Below are 23,177 nucleotides of genomic sequence, written 5' to 3'. Positions count from 1 at the left end.
GGATGACTTCACAGGATCCTTTGCTAAGACTGACTTAGACAGGGCCCACGGACAAGGCCCAGTCAAAAAGAGGGCTCAGAGAAGCCTAAGTAAGTTTGGGCCAAGGAGTCTTTGTCAGGAATTATGGAGCTAGAGGCTTTATTAGGACTCTTGTCCTGTCAGCAGTGAAACTGAACTCCCACACCCACCCTGGTCCATAACGAAGGCTGGGCTCCGACACAGATTTCAGCTCCGAAATTAGTAAAAAGAAGAGCTGAGAGCTGAATCGGCAAGAAATGTGAACTAAAGAATCAAGTACCCAGAATTCCAGGCAAGCTGAAATTCACTTCCCACCCTTTCTCCCAGAGAAAACCATCAACATGAAGAAAATCTCAATCCCTAATGGAAGTGAATGTCTAAAAAGAACATATAGAGAATCTGAGAGCCCAGGCTTGATGGGGCAACCAGGAAGAAGGAGTGTCACTTGTTTGAGTCCCCACTTGCTTTTATAATGCGGCACACTAGAAATTGAAAAAAGCAAAAGGCACACAGCACCTAGGATAATGCTTGGCACAATGCAGTTGTTTAATTAGTGTTTGTTGAATAAATGAACTCGAAAGTCCCTTGCTAGCTCTAAACACTACTCTGTTAAGGTGAAGCAGCTGACACATGCCACAACACGGTTGAACCTTGAGGACATTATGCTAGGTAAAATAAGTCAACCACAAAAGGACAAATCCTATATGATTTCATTTATAGGAGGTACCTGGAATAGGCAAATTCATAGAGACTGAGACTCGAATGGACGTTACGAGGGGCTGGGGGGAGGGAGAATGGGGAGTTATTGCTTAATGGGTATAGAATTTCGGTTTGGGATAATGAAAAATCTCTGGAGATGGGCAGTGGTTAACGATTGCACAACGCTGTGAATGTACTTAATGCCAGTGAATTGCATACTTAAAAATGGTGACAATGGGGGTGACTGGGTGGCTCAGTTAAGCATCTGACTCTTGATTTCGGCCCAGGTCATGATCTCGCAGTTTGTGGGATAGAGCCCCTTGTTGGGCTCCACACTGTCAGCACAGAGCCTGCTTGGGATTCTCTCTCTCTCTCCCTCTCTCTCTCTCTCTCTGCCCCTCCCCTGCTCATTCTCTCTCTCTCTCTCTCTCACTCTGTCAAAAGAAATAAACCTGTAAAAAAATTGGTGAAAATGATCAATTTTATGATCTGTATATTTTGCAATTAAAAAAAATTTTTAGGGGTGCCTGGGTGGCTCAGTCGGTTGAGCGTCCGACTTCAGCTCAGGTCACGATCTCGCGATCTTGTGGTCCGTGAGCGCGAGCCCCGCGTCGGGCTCTGGGCTGATGGCTCAGAGCCTGGAGCTTGCTTCCGATTCTGTGTCTCCCTCTCTCTCTGCTCCTCCCCCGTTCATGCTCTGTCTCTCTATCTCAAAAATAAATAAATGTTAAAAAAAAAATTTAAAAAAAATTTTTTAAAGCATGTTGGAAGCTTTTTACTCAAGACAGATTTTTTTTTAAGATGAAGGGGTAACCTAAGTGGCTTACTATGTTTTAGGGCAACATAAATCAAAGAAATAGTGCTCCTAGATCAGGATTGGAAAAAGGAATAATCACAACCCAACTTTGCTTTAAACCAAAGAACTTTTAATGGTGTTTATTCCCCAGAGCCCTAATAGGGGTGGTCTCGCACATGCTCCATGATGGTCTTCAAGCCAAGCCAGGTCTCTTCGGCTGTAGGCAAGATCTGATTGGCTGGCAGGAGGAAGCCATATCGACCTGTGTCCCTCAGTTCAAAGGCAAATGAGTATTTGATGCCATAGTCATATGACCAGTCAATGCTTCCTCCACTGGCTTGGTCTGAAGGGCAAATGAGAATAAAGTTTGGTTATGCTATTCCCGCTGGCCTCTCCAGCTATCAACCTCCATGTTAAGTTTCACCATTACCAAAGATAAGTCAGACCCCTATCTTCATGGACCTTGAAAGCAGAGATAGCTTTGTAGGGGCTCACACTTATGAAAAATTACAAGATTAATCTGAAAAGCAAAAAGTTACTTAAATGGACGCTATACTTAGCCTTCCTTTGGCATTTTTAGGAGCCTCTGGCTTCATCTACCCATTTGGAATCCTGCCTGCTCTCCTCATTGGCATCTTCTACACCTTAAGGAGGCCACACCATCACTTCCTTCTTTAGATGAGTGCTAGGTGTAGACATTATTTTCTCTTATGGGACAGGAGGGATTACAAATAGAGTAAGAGATTTGGCCCCTGCCCTCCCTCAGGGAACTTTCAGCGTAAGGGTGGAGGGAGTTTTATTCTGATACCAAATAATATGCCCAGCACCCATATGTGATGGGTTACATCAATAAAGTGATGTGCACCTGTGTAACACGTGGCCGCTGACGTGACAGATGACGAAGGAAGGTGGCATTAGCCTACAAAGACTTAATGGCAATCGTGACTCAGAAGATCTGAGCGATGGATGAGCTCTGAAGCTCCTCCCAGGGAAGGTAGGTAGAGGTCAAATGGAAGAAACGGATGGGAGAGATGGAAGAAGTCACCTAGCCCCTAAGAATGGGGCTAGACAGGGGCTCCTGGGTGGCTCAGTCAGTTAAGTGTCCGACTCTTACTTTCAGCTCAGGTCATGATCTCACGGTTCATGCGTTCAAGCCATGCGTCCTGGGATTCTCTCTTTCCCTCTCTCTGCTCCTCCCCGTGCGCGCACACACACACACACACACACACACACACACACACACTCTCTCTCTCTCTCTCTCTCTCTCTCTCTCTCTCTCTCTCCCAAAATAAATATATAAGAAATGGTTTTAAATTAAAAAGAAATGGGGCTGGACAGACAGGGAGACCAGGGCGTTGTACCAGGGAGAAGTAGAATTAGTGGTTACTGTGTGAACTAACACTATAAACACCTGTGATTTGTGCCTTGGCCTTCACCCAAATGGTTGCCGACTTGCACTAAATCCCCCAGGGTACCAAAATTACTAACTGATGCTACGTGACCCAGCCTATCCCACTAAGAGGCCCACAGTGGACGGAACCCTGGCTGCAGACTGCATCCTGATTCTGCAGATCATTCGCTGGGGGACGTACGGCACTTACCTCTCTGACTCCCAAAGGCTTCATCTGCCAAACAGGTATAATATTACAGTACTTGTCTCACAGTGAGAAATGCAGTGGGATAATATTATGTGTCTGACTCCAACACCTGTTGAGCACCTACTAACTGTGTTAGGTACTACGCTAAATTGGTTGATTTAACCCCCACATGGGTCACAAGGTAGATACTAGTATTATTCCCATTTTCCAAGCGAGGAAACCGAGGTTCTGAGAAATTAAGCGAGGGAGCTGGGATAAAGTATGCAGAAGAAGCGTTCGATAAATTTCCGTTGTGACTGGAACCATCATCGTGAATAAATGACTACGATCCTATCAAAAAATCTGGACCACATTAAAGAGACGAGGTACCCGCAGGGGAGTAATCCCCCAGGAAACTAACCAGCAACATGTATACAATGCCTTAACGCTAGTGAACACTTTCATTCCACATTCTATCTTTTGAGCTTCTCAACAAGCTCTTCTTGTCTTGAGCTTCTCAACAAGCTTCTTCACAGAAGAACAAAAAAGATAAATACATAAAAAGGGAGAATGAGTGGCCTGCCCGCGATCACCTGGTTTCAAAGTGGCAGAACTAGGACTCAAAACCAGGCCTCTCCCCCCAGGGTCTGGGTTTTTCACCAACTACCTCTCTAAGAAAGAACTCAAGTAACAACACCTATTGTGGTGCAGCTTCTCAGAGCCCTTTCCAGGTGAGAAACTACCCAGGAAATGTCTCACCCACCACAGAAGTCCAGCCACCTCGTGGGTGGAGTGAAGCAGGTGTTCAGCCCAGAGCTACATACCAATCTGGGGCAGGAGGCAAAAGTACTTAATTGAGCCTTGTTCTTAGAGGCAGTGCTTGTCCAAGCTGGAATGAGGCCAGAATCAACGAAAACAGAGTCAGCTCTGGGCAAAGACACAGCCAGAACTTGCCTGACCATTAATGGTCAGGCTCCAAAAGATCAGACAGCAAACCCTATGCTTGTCTGATACTTGCTCATTTATGGGGCACCTGGATGGCTAAGTCAATTGAGCATCTGACTGCGGCTCAGATCTTGATCTCCCGGTTCATGAGTTCGAGTCCCACCTCGGGCTCACTGCTGTCAGCACAGAGCCCACTTTGAATCCTCTGTCCTCCTCTGCCCCCACCCCCCGCTTGTGCACACACACTCTCTCTCCTTTTCAAAAATGGTTAAACATTTAAAAAGAAAAAAGAAATATCTGGGGACACCAGCGTGGCTCAGTCGGTTAACGTCCAGCTCTCGATTTCGTCTCGGGGCGTGATCTGACGGTTTGGGCCCCGCATCAAGCTCTGTGCTGACAGAGTGGAGCCGGCTTCAGATTCTCTCCTCTCTCACTCTCCAATAAACTTTTTAAAAATAGAAATATCTGTAACCTTACCAAGAAAAGCACAAAAAACCTCAGGCTTCCAAGATCTACCTCCCTTGTACACACCGCAGATAAGAAAGGTGAAAAACTAGACTCCTTGTAATAAAATGGTTGAGATCCCATGTGGGGGGACATATGATGCCATTTTGCTGACATTCTGAACTCCAGCCTCCACTCAGAGGCTGCCAAACAGAGAAAACGTGCATTCCTCAGCCTTAAGTGGCCATGATGGCCTTCCTCCCCAGTGCCACCAGTCGGAGAGCTCTGCTTTTTGGAGGTGCCTCTGCCAAAGGAGAGGACAATTCCACATGGAACATGATTTAAAAGGTCATGATTTAACAGGACAACTGTAGGGGTACCTCGGCAGCTCAGTCGGTTAAGCATCCAACTCTTAATCTCGGCTCAGGTCATGATCTCAGTTCATGAGATCGAGCCCACATCAGGCTCTGCACGGACAGCGTGGAGCCTGTTTGGGATTCTCTCTCTCTCCCCCCCTCTCTCTCTGTCCCTCCCCTGCTCATGCTCTCTCTCTCAAAATGAATAAACTTAAAAAAAAAAAAAAAAAAAAAGTCTGGGCAACTGGAAGCAGATCAGTCTTCCCAGAGAATAGCCTAAAACAATATGTAACAATAACTCCAAATCTGTTCATTCAACATTTGACTTGCTAATCTTGCCTTAGGAATATACACCAAAGAGATCATTTAGAAGAAAAACAAGTTTGTACCAACATGTAGTAGCACCATTTAGCAGACAATACAAAGGCCCAATAACCAGGATACAGCAATGTAATGGAATAACAAGTACCTAGAGTGGAAATACATGAAACTATACAGGAAACAACGTTAACTGAAAAAAACTGGACACAAAATAGAATATAGATGTTGATTACAACTAGATACATTTGTGTTCACTGACAAAATTACTGATGAAATTGAAAGAAAATATGATGATTATTGCCATTTCTTTTTTCTATGAAGCCTTTTATCCTTAAATTTTTTTTTTAACATTTATTTATTTTTGAGACAGGGAGAGACAGCATGAACGGGGGAGGGTCAGAAAGAGAGGGAGACACAGAATCTGAAACAGGCTCCAGGCTCTGAGCTGTCAGCACAGAGCCTGACGCGGGGCTCGAACTCGCGGACCACGAGATCATGACCTGAGCCGAAGTCGGATGCTTAACCAACTGAGCCACTCAGGCACCCCATTATGAAGTCTTTTAAATGTATCATCATAGCAAAAAAATAGAAAAGAAAAACCACCAACTGGAAAAAAAAAAAACTTTCATGATCAGTAGTTTCTGGATTTCCATCAATTGTTCTAGATATGGTAAGTCAACTATTCCTCCTCCGCTCTCCAAGACTCCCATTGAGAAACCCATGACTAACGAATGTGCCTTCCCTTGGATTCCCACCACCCCCCTCCTACAAATGGAGCCGTGCTGGTGCCTCGAGCATGCTTGCACACTTGCTCCTCCTCCTAGTCAAGCCTGATCTACCCACCTCTGCTGGACCCCTCTTGCCCCTCTTCTCCTCCACTTGGGAACGGCACTGCCTTGGTCACTTCTCCTCTCTCCCGTATCTCCCACCTCTCCCTCTCTACTGGTCCTCTTCCCACAGTCAGTACGTTAGGCTCTCATCTCAAAAACGAAGCCTTCCATTCCTCTCTCTTTCCATTCTCATCTCAGATCCTCCAAAGAGCAGTCTACTCACCGGACCTCCGCTCTCCCCCACCCCATGTACTCCTCCCCTGACCCTCACCACGCTTAGGAAACTGCTTTGGTTAAGGCCACCAATAAGCTAGTGATGAAAGTCCAAAGGGGGAGCCTGGGTGGCTCAGTCGGTTAAGCTTCCGACCCATGGTTTCAGCTCAGGTCACGACCGCGCAACTCCTGAGTTCGAGCCCCACAACCCGGCTCTGCACTGACGGTGCAAAGTCTGCTTGGGATTCTCTGTCCCCCACCCCCACTCTCTGCCCCTTCCCCACTCATGCTCTCTCTCTCTGGCTCTCTCGAAAAAACAAATAAGTAAACATTTCAAAAAAAAAAATCCAATGGTAAATGTTCTGTCCTTGTCAGAGTTGACCTTTCTGTAGCCTTTCGTCATGGTTAACCACTGCCTCCTTTCCAACAACTGCTCCTTCCCTGGTTTCCGAAACACAAGCTTCCCGGCCCCGCTGCCCAGGCCCACTGTGTGTCCCTCCCTCACTAACCCCTTCTGTTGTCCGACATCTTGCTCCCCTCCTCCATCCAGGGCTCTTCCCTCTCAAGTGATCTCCTTGCTCTCCTGTTCCAACCATCCTCTCCGCGTCAACGACTCTTAAGCCTCTCTCCAGAATCCCAGCGCCACGTAGCCCAAAGCCTACAGGACATCCCCACTTGAAAACGCTACAGTTCTCTCAACCTCAACTTGCCCAGATCTAATGACCCCTCGGTGAGAAGCTCTCCCCTCTAATGAACGACAAAAGCCTTTTGGTTTTACCTGCTTAATGTCCGCCTTCCACCCTCACTGGCACTACACTAGCGTGGACCACCATTTCTCCCTGAACAATTCCTACTCTTCCTGCGGGATGTTTGTACTTCCAGCCCACCACACTCCGTCCTCCACACTGCTGCTGGTTGTGTCTTCCCTGAAGCACGAAGCCTCAGCGCACTCACTGCCGGATGAAAACTCTCCAAAGGCTTTGAGAACCCTCTGGGTTAAAACCTAAACTTACCATGGCACGCAAAAACCTGAGCGCCCCGCTCCCCTTGTTCCCACTTTTATCCCAGCAGTCCCAAATCTCCTTGTGGGTCACAGAGCCCATTCTGCACGTTCTCACTTCCATGCCTGTGCCCCATCCCTTTCTCCTCCCCCGGCCATCTGGTGAGCTGCCATCAAAATCCTGTCCTCCTCCCGTATGTGGCTTTTCCTGATTCTGCCACTGTCCAATCCTTCCAGCTGTCTACCACTTATGACCTACTGCTGCACACAGCACACTGAAGCTCGTTTGTCTTCCTGTTCGTCTCCCACACTAAACAATGAGTTCTCTATGTCTGCAGTACTTGGCGCAATGACGCGCACACAGTAGATGCTTAATAAATGTGTGTTGAGCAGAGTGCGTGCCTGTAAGAGACATTTGTTTCCAAAGGATCCACGGGCACGGGAGCACTGGGAGACTCCTGAGCATTCGACTGTGGGGTCCTGAGTTTCTGGGTCTGTCCCTAAGGAAGCGGGGGATTCCTCTGGGGGACTCAGAATCTGGACGGATGCGTTAGGCTTTCCCACAGCACTGCAGTTTCCTGTTTCTATCCCAGTGCACCGTGGGAGAAGGGAGTCTCAGAACGCCCGCCAGCAGGCTCCCCAGCTTTACTCCTGACGCTGCCGGTATTTCTGACTTATCCTCCCCTCTGGCTCCCCAAACGGTACCTGCACAAAGGACTGCGATAGAGGCCATCCACTAAAATATCGGGGTCCTTTTAAAAAGTCGCACCCATTCTGTCCCCACACCCTGTCCACAGCACCATCCCTCTTAGCCAAGAAAGGGATAATTAATAAAAGTGGTAACGTAGGACCACGTCTTGACAAAAGCTTATTTTTCGGCCACAAGATTCCACACGATGACAGCGAGCTGTAAGGATCAGGACGAACAGAGAGGAACGTACGTAACTCAGATATTTAAGAAGTTCTCTGTTCCAGATATCACCTAATAAGTATCCCATGGGAGGGACCTAGCCTCACAGAGGGAAACTGGGCAACGCCGGGTGCCATGCATGAAGACCTCTCCATTTCACATCAGGGCATTGCAAGGCTCTGGCCCAAAACCACATCGTACCTGCCATTGTACCTGGGTCATTTGTGAAAACACATCAGATACTTACAGATGACTGAGCAGATAGGTCCCACTTTGTACTTGGTGCCATGCAGGCTTGTAAGAGACCGGGTAGCCTTTTGGGCCACTTCATTCTAGAGTGAGAGAACCGAGGAAAGGTGGATGGATAACACTTGTCGCTTGAAGAACGGATGCCCAATAGCAGAATGTGGCACGAGGCAGTCTGATTAACTGGACTCCGGTTGACTTAGGCTTAAGCACCATGCCCTTTCGTTCCGGCCATTTTCACGGACAAGCGAGCACTAGCTCACTTCTGTTGGCTTGGAAAATACAACACGAAGACCTTCACTGTGTATGTGTTCTTCCAGGTGTTTGCAACAGCTACACCAGGGTCATTATTTTGCCACCAGCTGTCCTTGCTCAGGGGTGTGGATGGAAATAGGGTGGGAGTGAGGGGCTAAAGAAAATACGTACTGACCCCAGGATGTACCCGGGAAGTGGATTTTTTTTTTTTTTTTTACTAGATCCCTACGTTGGCTTCCTTCCCTATGATTGTCTCTTTTTCCAAGAAGTAGAGCTCAGCAAAATAGTTTCCATTATTTGAGGGTTCCAATTTTGACTGATTGAGGCTTTACTGTCCTTGCTAGGGATAAATGTAAGGTCTTGAACTTGGGTCCAGGAAAACAACCGTACAATTACCAGATGGGGGAAACCTGGCTCGGCAGAATCCTCAGAGAGCCTGGGGGTTTCAGTTGTCAACAAGCCCAACGTGAGTCAACGGCACGATGCTACTGCCAAAAAACTAACGTGACCCTCAACTGTTTAAGCAGAAGTGCACGGTCTGGATGAGGGCAGTGATGGTCATGCTCTGCTCTGTGCTGGTTAACCCACGACACAAGTTTTACGCTCACTTCTGGGAGCTACCCTTGAAGAACACGCACAAACCAAGGCATGTTGGGAGAAAAGCAACCAGAATGGTGAGGGAACTTGGGACCATGGTATGAGTGCTTGAGGGAACAGCAGGTATGTAGTAGGGATATGGAAAAACCTAGGAAAAGCAGGTTATCACTCTTCAAGTAATTAACGGATTTGCTTCTTTTCAAAGGGAAACAAACTTGCTCTATGGAGCAAGGTGATAAACCAGGACTGGCAGGTAAAAACCATTAAGGAGAAGGATTTGGGTCTCCATAAGAAGAACTCAAACAATCAATTATACCCCAACATGGAACAGAATCCCTTGGAGGCAGAAAACTGTCCAAACACAGGCTGGCAGAGATGTGAGCACCCAGTTTGGATAATTTAAGGTCATCTGGGTCCATGAAAAGTACCTTTTAGGTTCTTTTCAATCCTAAGGTTCTCTCTGATTTGACCTTGAGTGGTAATACTCACCATCAAAACCCTGAAAATTGCCCTACAGGGCTAACGTCCAACTGACGAGATGAGAGATACGCCTGAATTGGAATAATTTATTCCATTTCTGCCAGGAGCTGCTGTCAATAATGCATTTGAAAGTAAACTGACCAAAAAGTCCCATCTCAGGGTTTACCTCTAACACATGGGTCTCGAAAACCAAGCCTAAAAGCCAAATTGGGAATATCTGCACATTCTCTTCAGCTGGAGATAGCTCTTGCTGAATTATAAGTAGCCCCCGAGATGTCACCATCTGACTTAAGGTCACCACTATTTTGCTCATTCCGAAACAGGAGAGATGATGGAAGGTAGCAGGTTAGGCAGGCTGAGTGTTTTATGCCCAACGTCACACATCGGCACAGCATGATAACCGGTCATAGAGCCGAAAGCACCAGGAAGGTATGAGGCACAGAGCTGGGCGACAGTATTCCCTGGCATACAACAGCATCTGACTACAGAGCTAAGAGCCTCGGGTCCAAATTCAAGTGGGTTATTTCCTAAGCAACAGAGAGCACATCCTGGAAATTTATGGTCAAATTTAGGCTCCTGCTCATCTGGATTAAGGTAACAGGAATCTCATGAATTCTATTTCCCAAAGAAACTTAATTTAGGAAAGTCCACAACCAGTCTTTCAAACATCTGCCAGTATCTCAAACTTCTCAGCAGTTGGACCTATTCATTTGTAACCTGTCACTAGTACACCCCCATCTCAGTACCTGACTGTACGACTGACGCTTGTCCACACAATGGACCTTCGTGGCTGAGCTGAAATTAAGTTTCAGAAACTTACCAGCTCATCAAAGTTATCAGGCTTGGTACATGTATACCCATAGGGGAACATCAGCAGCTGAGAATAGCTGTGGAGGGTAATGAAGGCCTTGATTCTCCCATGGCTCTTGATGAAGTTCACTATGGATTTCACTTCAACTTCACAGGTAGCCTGGGGTCCACGGTAGGAATCAGAGCAAGGGTTGTTGCTGGCTCCAGGTCCTGATGGGATGCAGAAGACGCCCAGTAGAAACAGTGAGCTTTAAGGAGACACCATGTGGATACATTTACCATGCATCACTAAATTCTTCCTCTGGAAATCAGACCAAGGTTGTCCATGCACTACACAGAGTTGCTGTCTAAGGGCACAGGGGAGGCCAAACTGAAGTGATTCTGGACACATCTCTCTTCTTTAGAAATATGGTTCCTCTATATGGCAGAAAGAGCTATCAAATTAGATCATCTCCTCTCTGTGGGAGTCGCTGGAAGAAAAGCTAGATTTAACATTATAGATGGAATTCCTGCCTTGGGTGGGAGTTGAGCAAGCTCTTTTCTGGGATTGCTTCCAATTCTTAGCGTCCAAGAGTAGAAGATTCTATGCATCTGTACTTCTAAATCACAAAGCCCCAAATGCAAGGAACCCTGACACCCTTTTTGCGGTGAGGAAATCACTACACTTGACGACAACGAGGCCACCTTTGGCCTTGATTTTCTCAGCAACTAGAGTTACTCGTGACCACCAAAGTGGTCCACTATGACCTGGCCAGGGCTCTGAATGCTAGAAAAACTCCAAGGGGCTGGGTAGGGGCTGGGACTCCCCAGGGTCTCTAAAGGATATAAACAAAGTATAAATACAACCTGTCACTTTATCTCAAGATTAGTTAATAAGAACAATAACATTTGGGGGGGGTGGGGAGCCTGACGTTGAATTCCTGGGCATTGCGCGGTATTTTAGATCGTACGCTTTGATTTTTTTTTCCTACGCTAAAAAAACTATTGTAAAAGCGATGAATGAAGTTGCCACTCATCCACATCCTGTCACAATTCCCTAGTGGGTCCTTTCTTGGTTCAATAATTCTCATTAGTTCATTCGTCTGACAAATATTTAGTGATCGCCTAAATCATGCCAGACCTGTACTACGTATTAGGGATAGTACGATGAAAAAGACAGCTCCTAACCTCACTGTTACCAGGCCTAATGAGAAAAATACAAACAAATTTCAATTCTGTAATTAGAGAAACACAGGGATTTTAACTGGTCCCTACAAGCATAAAGGAGCCCCCCAACCAGCCTGCCAAAAAATTAGAGCCACGAGTCAACGAGACCAGAGCAGCAAGCCAGCATTTTCCCTCTGAATCTGTTTTTGAAAATCAATTTCCTAATCCTATTTGTACTTCTTTTTAGTTTTATTTCTCGAAACATCCAGAGATGATGTAATGCTTCTCCTCTGAGTAGATCCTAACCCCCTCTAGTGGTTGGTCTGGAGCTTCCTGAGGCCTCCCGCCATTGTGCCGAGTCTCGCTCTGAAAACTCAGAAGCGAAGCCGAGCTGGGCTACAGCTTGTGGGAAAACTAAGATGTGAGACAAAATATATTAAATGCTGCTCAGAGATCTGGGACAGCGCTGCGCGCCTGTGAAGGGAATGTACTTAAGTGTTTTTTAAATGGGTTTTTAAATGGCTTCAATCCTGAATGGGCTTAGCAGGCTGACGACACTGCACAACCATGCAAAATAGCCAGTTGGGCCAGACAACTTCGGACCATCCCTGGGGGGCAAGGCCCGGCGCTCACCTCCAAACCCTGCATCCCAATTCCGGTTAAGATCAACACCAACACAGGGGCTTCCGGGTACCCTGGACCGACTCTTCCGCCACATACGATTCTTTAAAATCCAACCGAAAGAGAACACAGAAAAAAAGAAGGACCGTCACTCAGCCTGATGAGAAGGTCCCTTTAGAATTCTGTTAATTTCCCTTGCTTCCTCCCGGGAAGGTCCCTTTGGAATGACGCTAATTTCCCTTGCCCACAAAGGTGGCGAATAGTCCTCCTCCAGGGTTCTGCCAGGAGCTTCTTGGTCATTTCACTGAGACGAGAAATAATCCCCATCTCTTCAAGTCAATACCTGCCAAACCATTTTCCACAGAATACCAGTTCTCTTAACAATAACAGAAAATAAAAACAACAATAAACAAAGCGGGGAGAGAGCAAGGGTTCTGTGATGGAATCTTTCAGGAAAATATAGAGCTAAATTGGCTAATTTACTTCAGCACTTCTAGGGTTGTTTTTTTTTGTTTTTGTTTTTTAACACTTTCATGTTTTCTACGATGCTCCAGGAGGGGGATACAGTAGGCGGTACTTCCCAAACTTGACCGTGGAACTCTCTATTCATAGGGTATCTGAGTACTAGTATTTGTACGAGTTCTTTTTAAACGCCCGTTGGAAAACACTACCGTACTCGGCTCCCTCCAAAAATAAACTTGAAGCTCTGATTCACTCTGAATATATGTGGGGTCACAGTTGCCACAACGGTGTTTTGTAATGAGACTTTAAATGAAAAAAGAAAAGAAACTACGTTACTCCTTTTAGTGATATTACAGAGGATTTCTTCTACAGATTGTAAGTAACATGCCGAATGCATTGTACTGCCTACCCAAATCCTACTGCGATCTAATTGTCAGCAGGTAACATCCGCCTCCTCTTTTCTATCAATCCCACCACAAAAAACGCAGAGAGAATCGGAACAAATCTCCTAGGTGACTCACTGTGAACGCTGAGCTCTAATAGCCCAGCCTAACCGCTGAAATGGGCTCTGACCGCGGCAATACGTAAAGACATCATGTGCTGGAATAAGGTGATTATAAACGCCACTATGTGCCTCCATCCAGGGCCACTACCGAGAAATTAGTCATTCCACTTTTGCTAAATCACGAACAGAAAGATTACGTTTGTTTGTTAAAGTCCTACGCATCTCCATCAACTCTTATTGAAGAAGAAAAAGGTCCAGGCTTACTTTGGTTTGAGAGAACACATATCCATCGGGGTTTGTAACCGGCAGCAGGAAGATATCCATCGTGTCCAAAATGGAAGTGATGGAGACATCAGTTCCATAACCAGAGGCAATCTGAGCAGAGACAACAAATATGTCAATCTCACACTCCCCTTTCACCAGGGAACAAGGGATGGAATAGTAAGACAATGTGGTTTTTTTTCAAACATGAACCAGATACCATGACCACGGTCATGACCATGACCAGATACTGCCGGTCAATGAGAGCCTGCCAGGGCTACAGTCCGGTCTCCTGCAACGCTCCTGTGTTCAATACGTCAATGTCTATACTTTTATCTCTAGTCAGGATAATTTACTTATATGAAATAAAACGCAGATATCACCTATCCATTCTCTCTCAAAAGCAGAATTCTTTCTGTTCATTCTGGGAAAGCACTTCGCGATGGCGTTGTATGGCTTACAGGGGAGCTAAGAACCAAAGAAATGTTTTTCAGTTTTTTCTTCGTCGTCACATAGGCAGGCTTTCCAAAAGTACTCATGACAAACAACAGATTACTTAAATGCGTAGAGACTTTTCTGAAGATACAGAGAACCGGTTAAATTCCATTTGGGGAATTAAATTTCTACTTGCCATCAATTGCAGTAGGGCTGGAGTTTCTGCTGGATTAAAATTTATTCATTTCCTGTGCTCAGCCATCCTAAGGCATTATTATTCAACTGTTAAATATCCATTTCATAATACCCTAAAGGTAACTGCATTTTAATTGAAGGGAAAAATGTATCAGTCGGTATGCACGTGGTTGCACATGCTTGAATGATCTGATGTGGATTGATTTCCTTTGCTCATGAATTAACATTCTGATTTATAGCGTGTCATTTTTGAATTACTTAAGCAATACCAGACTAGGTCACACCCAGCCCGGTGTCCTGACTCTAATTCCAACGAACATGTGGAAGAAAGGTATTGCCACACTCCGACTTCAAAACCTGATGTGGAAACTTTTCAGAAAAACCCAAAAACCCTTAGCTAATTTCACTTTGGATCCGTAGGCCAGAGTAAACTCTTCTGGCACCCATTTCTATTTTCCATCTGAGCCCCTTTGGTGATTTTGTAGATTTCTAGCACAAAGTCCCTCAGCCCTCACGGCTCCAGGCAGCGAAGCAATTTTTCTCTAGTCTGTTCTTATGCTGAAATCTGACTCCTGGGGTCCTTATACTTACCACCCTCTCAGTCTCTTCTGGCGGTGTCTGTTAACCGAGCACACAGTGGCCGGCAGGCCCAGGGACAGTGCAATACAGAAATACGAAAAAAGGTTGAATGGGCCTGCTTCCTGCCAGTACGACAAGAGAAAGCCTCCCCGAGAGCATCAGCGTTGGCCGTTCGGATCACAAAGACTGTTGTGTGTTTGGGTGGGGCCTAACCCAGAAAGTCAAAATAATCGAGGAATTTTAGGAAAAACGACCTTATTTGCTGTCCACAGCGCAGTAGCTTGGGTAACCCACTCGCGAGCATGGATCCCGGCGTCTAACCAGATGGCCGGCTTGTCTCCTCCGGTGCTGAACTGTGAGACAAGCGTAGAAATGTGAACGGCTCCACCTCTGCGGGCTCCTGTCCCCCCTCTTTTCCCCCAGGGGCCTTGTCTGTCCCTCGTTCTGTACTTGATGTGATCGAGAGAGAAGGAGGAGGTGTAGACAGTGATGTTGTCAACTAACTCTTCCCATTTCACGTGATTTTCCTGGCCCCGTGCTTTTACCATAAGTTTAAATGCAAGCTAACAAGAGGGCGTGGACTTTCTTTTTGATGTTTGTAAAAAAATCGTTGCGGGTAACGTAATGACATGAAAACACAGGTTCATCATTTGGGGTAAATTTTCTAAAACAGGTTACAGACTAGTGCGATGCCATTTTGATTCTCTCGAAAGGCCAGTTCACGCATGTCTATATACGTATGCACACAACCATCTGAAAAAAGGAAGGGGGGAAGAAGAGAGAACACAGACATAGCAAGATACGCAACAAAATATTAACACCGATCACCCCGTAGTTGTGGAATTAGGAACATGGGGATGCTTTTCCTTTTTTGTTTCTGTTTTCCAACTTGTGCACCGATTGTGTTATTTCTGTGATAAAAATGCTTGGGATAACCTTTCGAGTCCTTCATAGAAGCAGAATAGGTAGTAGGCTCTGGAGGTGTTTTCCAGAGTTTAAATTTTATGACCTAAGGGTCTCAGTTTTATTTGGAAGAGTGGCTTTGTCAATTGGATCAGTAAATGGGAAGGAAAAGAGGATGGTTGTTTGCACCATCAACTTCTGTCTCAGTGCTGCATTCTAAACATAGCAGATAAGGTAAATGAGAAATGCAAATCCTTGCTAAAAATTACATTTCATGGGCTTTGAGAGTTTTAGTTGAAAGGGTTTCATATCTTTTCCTCCAAAGAGCTCAATTGTAAAAAGCGGACCTTTCAAAAAAACACAGAACATTCTCAACCACGAACCACCCTAGATAAGAGAAGGCCAGGACAATCCAAGGGGGAGAAGAATCTGGGATTTCCTGGCCCAATGGTAGCAGTAACACAGAAAAGGAAATTTTTTTTAAAGAAGGTAGTAAATATTAGCAAATGTACCACGGTGTCATAAAATAGGCAAACCACTCCTCTCAAGCCTGCTTTGGGAGAAACACTCTGGAGAAATCCATCTGTCCCAATGAGTCCCTTGGTTCTCAGCCATAACATTTCCAAATTTAGTAGGGAGTTGTGACATTATCTTTCTGTTTTTCTTTCCCTCTCTCTCTCTCTTTCACAAACTCTTTCTAGGAAACTCGGAAATAAATTTCATTCTTTCTGGGCAAAGTGCAAAAGCTTGAAACTATCAGCACTAAGACTGTCAGAGGTTACAGGCTGGAGTAAAACCCTAACCCTTTTCAACTAGCACCAAGAAAGAAAGGAAGGAAGGGAGGGAGGGAGGAAGGGAGGAAGGAAGGAAGGAGGGAAGAAGAGAAGGAAGGAAGGGAGGAAGGGAGGAAGGGAGGAAGGAAGGAAGGAAGGAAGGAAAGAAGGAAGGAAAAGAAAAGCCTTCGTTTTCTGGGCATTTGCCTGCGCAGTTAAGTTGCCCTGTCATTCTCCTGCTCGCTGCAGGAACGCTTCTGTTTTTTAAATGCAGCTCAGGCAAGTACTTGGCGCTTTTTTTCTTTGTAAATCTCTTACTTTAAAAATGAGAGAGAAAAGAAAAAGAGAAGAGAAACAAGGTACAGAACTCCTACCTTGATTAATTACAGAATACCTCCCCCATCCTCCCCTGCTCACCCCAAGGCGGCACCCCTACGTCCATCCCCTCTCGCCCCCCCCCCACTCACCCTGGGGCCCACACCACCTTCTCCAAAGCCCCCCCCTCATCGCGGGGCCCGCACCGCCACCCCCAACCTTCCCTCACTCTGGGGCCCTCGTCATTTCCTCCACCACCCCCTCTCACCCTGGGACCCTCGTCACCTCCTCCATCCGCCCCCCTCGCCCTGGGGCCCGCACCGCCTCCCCCTTCCTCCGTTCCTATTGGCGCGTTCGCCTCTGGTTCCCGGCGAGTGAATCTATCAAGATGAGAGCATTAATTCACTCCTGCAGACCTGCGTCAGCTTGCGCAGGAAAGAGAAAAAAGAAACAGAAAGGGGGGGCGGGGGTTGTGGGGAGCTGGATACTCAAAACCAGCAAGGACCGGTTAGGAGGGGGAAAAAAGGGGGAAAGGGAAAAAAAAAAAAAAAAAAAAGGGACCCGCTCTGCAGGCAGAGCCAGGACTGACGGCCCGCCTGGGAGGAGCGGGATTCTAGAAGCCTCTCGGGAGGAAAACCCACAGCTGCACCTGTGTACCTTGAGCACGTTCATGGGCCGCTTTTCGAAAGAATGGCCAATGTTCACTTTGCTCACTAGACCGGGGTGCTCGGCAACGATGTTATCCATTGCTTGGGAAATCTGCAGTGTTTAAGATGAACAAACAGACATTTGCAAATGAATGACGTGACGCCCCCGTGAGCGACTTTTCCCCCCTCCTCCACTCCCACTCCCTCCGGGCCCCGGAGAGGGCCGCGCGGCCGACGCCGCAGGATGGGGGACGCGGGGAGCGGAAGGGAGAGATGATGAGTCACCGGGCGTCTGCAGCGGCCGGCGAGGGGGGGAGCCATTTTGTGGCAGCGGAGGCGGCTCGTTCCAGTTTTGTGCTTCCGACAAAATGGCCCTTGTCTGGCTTGCCCGAGGCCGTCCCCCGCCCAGCCCTGCGGGGCGGCGTCCCCCGCTCGCCCTCCCGGGCGGAGGGCCGCGACTACCAGGGGCACCCGCAGAAAGGTGGCTTTGCGGGCAGCGGGGCGGGTTCAGGCCAGGGGCGCCGGCCCGTGAGGCGCGTCCGCCGCCGGCTACCTCGGGCCCCTCTTGGCGAGGCTGATGGAAACGCTGCGCCGCTGCGTCCGGGGCTGGGCGTGAGACGTGTCCGGAGAGTGACCGGCAGGCAAAACAGCCCCTCCAGGGGCCGCTGCCGGCACCTGCTGTCCGCGGGACACGGACGCCGGTGTGCGAGGCCCGGGCAGCGCGCGGGAGCGCCTCGCTTGCTCCGCTCCCTTTTCCCCTCGCTCTCTCCAGTGGTTCGCAGTCCCTTGTCCGAAAGCCGTCGGGGCCTTGCGTATTTCAAATAAAGAATCGTGGCGGCGCTTCGTCGGGGCCTTGCGTATTTCACATAAAGAATCGTGGCGGCGCTTCGTCGGGGCCTTGCGTATTTCAAATAAAGAATCGTGGCGGCGCTTCGTTTTGGGGTTTTAATTTCAGAAGGGTCGTGGGAAGCGTATGTTGCACATGATGCACGTGGCCTGGCTCCGTGTTCGAACACGTTCGTATTGCCGGCGGTGAAACAAATGAGTAGCAAGGCAGTTCAGGGCAGAGTTTGTCCCCAGATGCGTTTAGGTCGGGTCAGCTTTTGCCATCGGATAAATCAGGGCGGGGGACGATTGATTTCAGGGTTCTTGGCATTTAGAATTGGTGATTTAGGGGACGAGTTCCTACCAGATCTCTCCCCCGCCCTGGCTCTTTCCTATTCCCCCACCTCTCCCTGTTCCCCTCCAACCCCACCTCCCCACCTCACCCCCACCCCGTCTTGTCACCCCCTCCCCTCCATTCCCCCACTCCAAATCATTTAGTGCAAATAGACCCCCTGTGGACCCTGAGAAAAGCTCAGTGTCACAAAGAGGCAAGTGCGGTGCGGCCCTGCCCAGGTGTCCAGGGGGCAGCTTGTGACCCAGCTGGAGGAAAGGGGGCATTCTTCAGGCCAACAGAAAAGACAGCAGAGACCTCACAAGCCTCGGCTTCTATGAGGTCTGGGCACATCCGTCAGGCTGGGAGACCCCACCCTCCGCTGGCAGGCAGAGGTGTCTGTCTTCATCAATTCCAGCCATGAAGCACAACTCTCAGGTGGCTTCGTGGGCAGCACAGGTCAGAAATTGGCCAAGGGGCCTTGAGGGGAGAGGCTCATCAGCATGAGCGGCTGTGTGCTCCCTGAAGACTCTCCTAGACGGTTCCAACTAATGGAATGGCTCCTGGAATGGGTATGTGGGCTTCAGGTCCTGCCTTAAGGCAGGGACACTGATACTGGCTGTGAAATCCCAGAGAAAATTGGAGAAGTTAGGAAATAGTAGGAGAATACTTGCCATTAAATCACCAGGCCGAAGCAAAAGCCTTGTCATCAGAGGAGAAAATGGCCCATTGCTCTGATACTCATTTTGAAACACCTACCTCTTCCAGAGTATGATAAGCCTCAAAGTTGAAGTTGCCATTCCGTTCTCTTCTCTGATTGAGTAACATCTCTTCGTTCTCTTTGTCCAACAGAACCTAAGATAAAACCAGTCACACTTCTGATTAGCTTATAGCCATGCATTTGCATCTAGAGTTGTGAAGGAAATGCTAAGACCCTGGTCCTCAGTCCAAGCATCCTCTTCCGGTCCTCCAGGCTCTGGGGTCACGCCTTTCCCCCTTTCTGAGAGCACCCTGAAAGGGGAGGAGGCATTAACGGGACTTTGGGGCCAGCCAGATGCTGAAAATATAGGATGACAGTCCTGTGGTTGCCTTTCTGGGAACCCAGGGCCCGAGTTAACCCCCAATTAAAAACTAAATGAGGGGCGCCTGGGTGGCTCAGTCAGTTAGGCATTCAACTCTTGATTTTGGCTCAGGTCCTGAACTCACAGTTCCTGGGTTTGAGCCCCACGTCGGGCTCCGCGTTTACAGTGCGGATCCTGCTTGGGATTCTCTCTCTCCCTCTCTCTCTGCACTTCCCCCATTCGTGCGCACACGATCAATCTCTCTAAATAAATAAATAAACTTAAATTAAATGAGTGACGTTTTACTTTTATTTACTTCAGCTAACATGCTTTGGTTTGCGCTCTGTGTTTCATGCCAGGGACTCTCTTTTGCCCTTTCCCTCAAATTTTGTTTTTATTACCATATCCTACTCATGCCAAATGCAGACAGGAGAGGGACAGTGCCTCCCTACCCACTCTGCAGGGTAGCCCCGATGGCAGGAAGGCCCTTGTGGCACCCACAGGTCCTTTCCCTGGCAGAGGGTATTCAAGGAGAAAAAAGCATGGACCTTCAGTTCATGTGGACCAGCAAGGTCTGTGGAATAAATACCTGAACATCTTCAATCATGATGGAATAAGCAATTCCCTGGGATTCCAAGAAGACTTTGACCGCCTGGACGCTGACAAAGGGAACTCGGACATGGGCTGTCTCCCCTGGGATGGTTGGTGATTTCCAGAAATCAAGCTGGAAGGGGTAAAAGGCCAAGGCAATACATGGGTCATTCCAGGGAAATGGACAGCTCAGCATGGATAGATTTCCAGAAATCAATTTGTATCCATTTTGCCTCCAGCCCACAAGACTAGAATCATTATGGAGTCACTGTGATATGGCAAGAGGGTCTTTTTTTTAAATATCCAAGCATGAACATATGTGTTATATTGTTTTTCCCCCCCTGTGGTTAGATATTAAAACTGACAGAAGGCAAAGATTATTTAAAACTATGGCAGTTTTTTTTAACAGTTGACATTCAAGTGATCCAATTCATTTCATAACAGAACATTAATACTGTAAATTATCGGAGGAGGGAAATAACGCATTAAAGCTGTTCGGCAATTTTTCGAAGTAACTTTCACATTTGATCTCTCTTTTCAGTCGTACAATAAACCTCTGAGATAGAAGAATGGCATGTTTATATCCTCATTATACTGAACGGGATCATGAGACACAGGGAAGGCAGGTGACTTGCCCGATGTCGCAGACTTGAAACTGGAGCCTGGGTTTTCCACACCCCGGCTCCAGGAGTTAACATTTCACACCATGTCAAAGATGAGCCACAGTCCAAAGTAAGAGATCCAGTCATCATGTCTAACTGTGCAGTAGTCATGTGGCAAAACAGAAACTCCCTGTAGGACAGATACCTGAAGGTGTTCTTCAGCCTCCAATTCCACCAGATGTCTTATTTGTTCTTCGTTCCTTGGTACGACCTCGAGAACCTGGTCCCTAAGGATATTAACCAGACATGACCTTAAAAGCAAACCCTGGACACCGTTTCCTGTTGCGTTACGCCTGCTGTTAGTCTCCGCACATAGGAAGGAGTTTAATGAAGCGGTTAATAATCTCTTTGACAATCGAGAAACTAATAAATGGTATACTGACCCATATCCCCAGAATGAGGAGCTTACTTCCCCTGAGGAAATGGTATCTAGATAATAATTAAGAGGTGTACCTACTCCTAGCAGGAAGCTTGCCATTAAAGTTACCTTTCCTTTAGCTAATGATTATTTCTAAAATAACACCTGCTGGTCATAAAGCGATAGCTTTGAAAACTCTTTCTGCCTCTCAGAAATGAGGTTGGGGCTTTTTTTTTTTTTTTTAAGTGGAATAATTAGTTTGGTGCTTGTGAGAGAAATCGAATTCACATCTGGGTAGACCTAGGACGTTTTTGTTGTCGTCATTAACTGAAATGTATCAGAGTGCCGTCTCCAAAGCCCATTCATGTGACCCAAACTTGGGGTGTGCCAAAGACAATTAGGACGCTGAAAAATCATGGAGTGCTTCTCACTCCGTGCACCCATCCACACTTTATCCTTGATAAAGGATATCAAGGACACCTTGGCAGGAAAGAGAAGTTGGAAAACAAGCCAACGCATATCCTTAGAAAAGAAATTTGGGAGTAGATCTGGATTTGTATAGCCCTTCCTCAGTGGTAGCAGTTTGCCTTCTACCGCTTTCTCCAAGTAGGCTGCCTTCCTGAGTCACTGCCCTGAGCATTTGTGCAGTGGGGAAAGGGTTGGTATAGAGCCCTATACAAGGACCAGAACCCGGGTCTTCTGAAACCAAGTGCCGTGCAAACTTCCAGTGAACGCTAGCAAAATAAGTAACAGACTGTGAGATCTTCAAGGCTCTTCTGCCTCCAGGTATCCACCTGCCACATGATCTGAAAATTCTTCCATTTGAGTCTCATTCCTTTTGGTTAGTGCACAGACGCCCAGGAGTCCTCTTTTATAAGGGGAAGTTACTGAGCAAAGTACTGCTTTGGGCTAATGTTTACTGGTCTGTGTTTTGAGGAAGAGTAACCCTTTGAGTTTCTCCACACGTTAAAAAAGAAAAGTGGGGAGGAGTTTGATGATCAAAAAAATGGGTAAACGTACCAACCTAGATCCCTTCTTATAGATTTACAATGCATATGAATTTAGTAAAAGTCACTAGAAATCCTATAGTTTGTTAAACCCTCTGATTCCCAAATTTATTTGACCACCCACTTCTTTGGGTCAAATTTATTTGACCACTTCCTTAACTCCCTGGAACACTCTCCAAGAAATGCTGCCTAAAACCTTTCATAGAATCTTGGAACCAATACACTTGGGAGCAAAGGTGAATCCTACAAAGCCGTGAGAGTTGGATTTGGGCTGAAATCTGCAGCGCCGGTTCTCCGACTTCATGAGGTTCCATAGCTGGGGGCACTCGGTCTGAAGGGCAGATATGGAGGATGGAGCCCAGAATGGCTGGGAGGAGGTCGTAGGAGAGTAACCCATCACTTACTGAGTGAGATGCGCCGAGACAGTAGGCCAAACAGCTTGATTTTCACTGATGTCTACCATCCCTACCTTCTGATCATCAAGGGATGTGAGTAAATACAGAGAGAAAAAGGTATATGTGTTCAGATTTCACTTTTTTTCCTTTAAATGTCGTTCATCTCTGTTTTTTTGTTTTTTGTTTTTTTTGTTTTGGTTTTTTTTTTTTTTTGGTCACTCATTTCTGTTATTCCCACTATCCCCTCTCCAAATCTAAGAGGACTTCTCTGAAACTGCTGAACACTTACACCTTTTTATTCTGCCACCATCCAGTGAGACTCTGTGAATCAGGCAACAAAGTTCAAAGAGGCGCCAGAAGACATAACTTACCCCACAAATGTTTCTCGACAGTAGATATGCCCAAAAAGGGCACCAAAAACCAAGATCAACTTCATGGTCGAGGGTCTTCCCAGAGTCCAGAATTCAGTGTCATTCCTGAACTTTATTTATAGGGCCCATGGCTGAGGCTGATCTGTAGGCAGTCTAAGAACTCAAGTGAATGCCCACATGTTAAAATTCCCACCTGCATGTCAAATTCTCAAGGTCGTAAACACCCACCTGTGTGAT

General features: G+C 47.0%; 1 protein-coding gene across 1 annotated transcript; it reads right to left on the bottom strand.

Annotated features, from left to right (window-relative positions):
* Window positions 1–1,621: 1,621 nt before the first annotated feature.
* CPA2 (carboxypeptidase A2) lies at window positions 1,622–23,005 on the bottom strand. Its single transcript, XM_042924664.1, has 11 exons — window positions 22,941–23,005; window positions 20,955–21,036; window positions 20,146–20,280; window positions 19,255–19,350; window positions 17,350–17,451; window positions 14,956–15,054; window positions 13,496–13,606; window positions 12,277–12,367; window positions 10,508–10,707; window positions 8,357–8,441; window positions 1,622–1,856 (listed from the first exon to the last, which is right to left on the bottom strand). The coding sequence occupies exons 1-11, from the start codon at window positions 23,003–23,005 to the stop codon at window positions 1,669–1,671; spliced, it is 1,254 nt and encodes a 417-aa protein (XP_042780598.1). The 3' UTR covers window positions 1,622–1,668.
* Between the last annotated feature and the right edge of the window lie 172 nt (window positions 23,006–23,177).

Source organism: Panthera leo, chromosome A2 (assembly GCF_018350215.1).
Source record: "Panthera leo isolate Ple1 chromosome A2, P.leo_Ple1_pat1.1, whole genome shotgun sequence".
NCBI classification, from domain to species: Eukaryota; Metazoa; Chordata; class Mammalia; order Carnivora; family Felidae; genus Panthera; species Panthera leo.
Note: the sequence above shows the minus strand (reverse complement) of the source record. Positions and strands in the feature narration are given on the sequence as shown.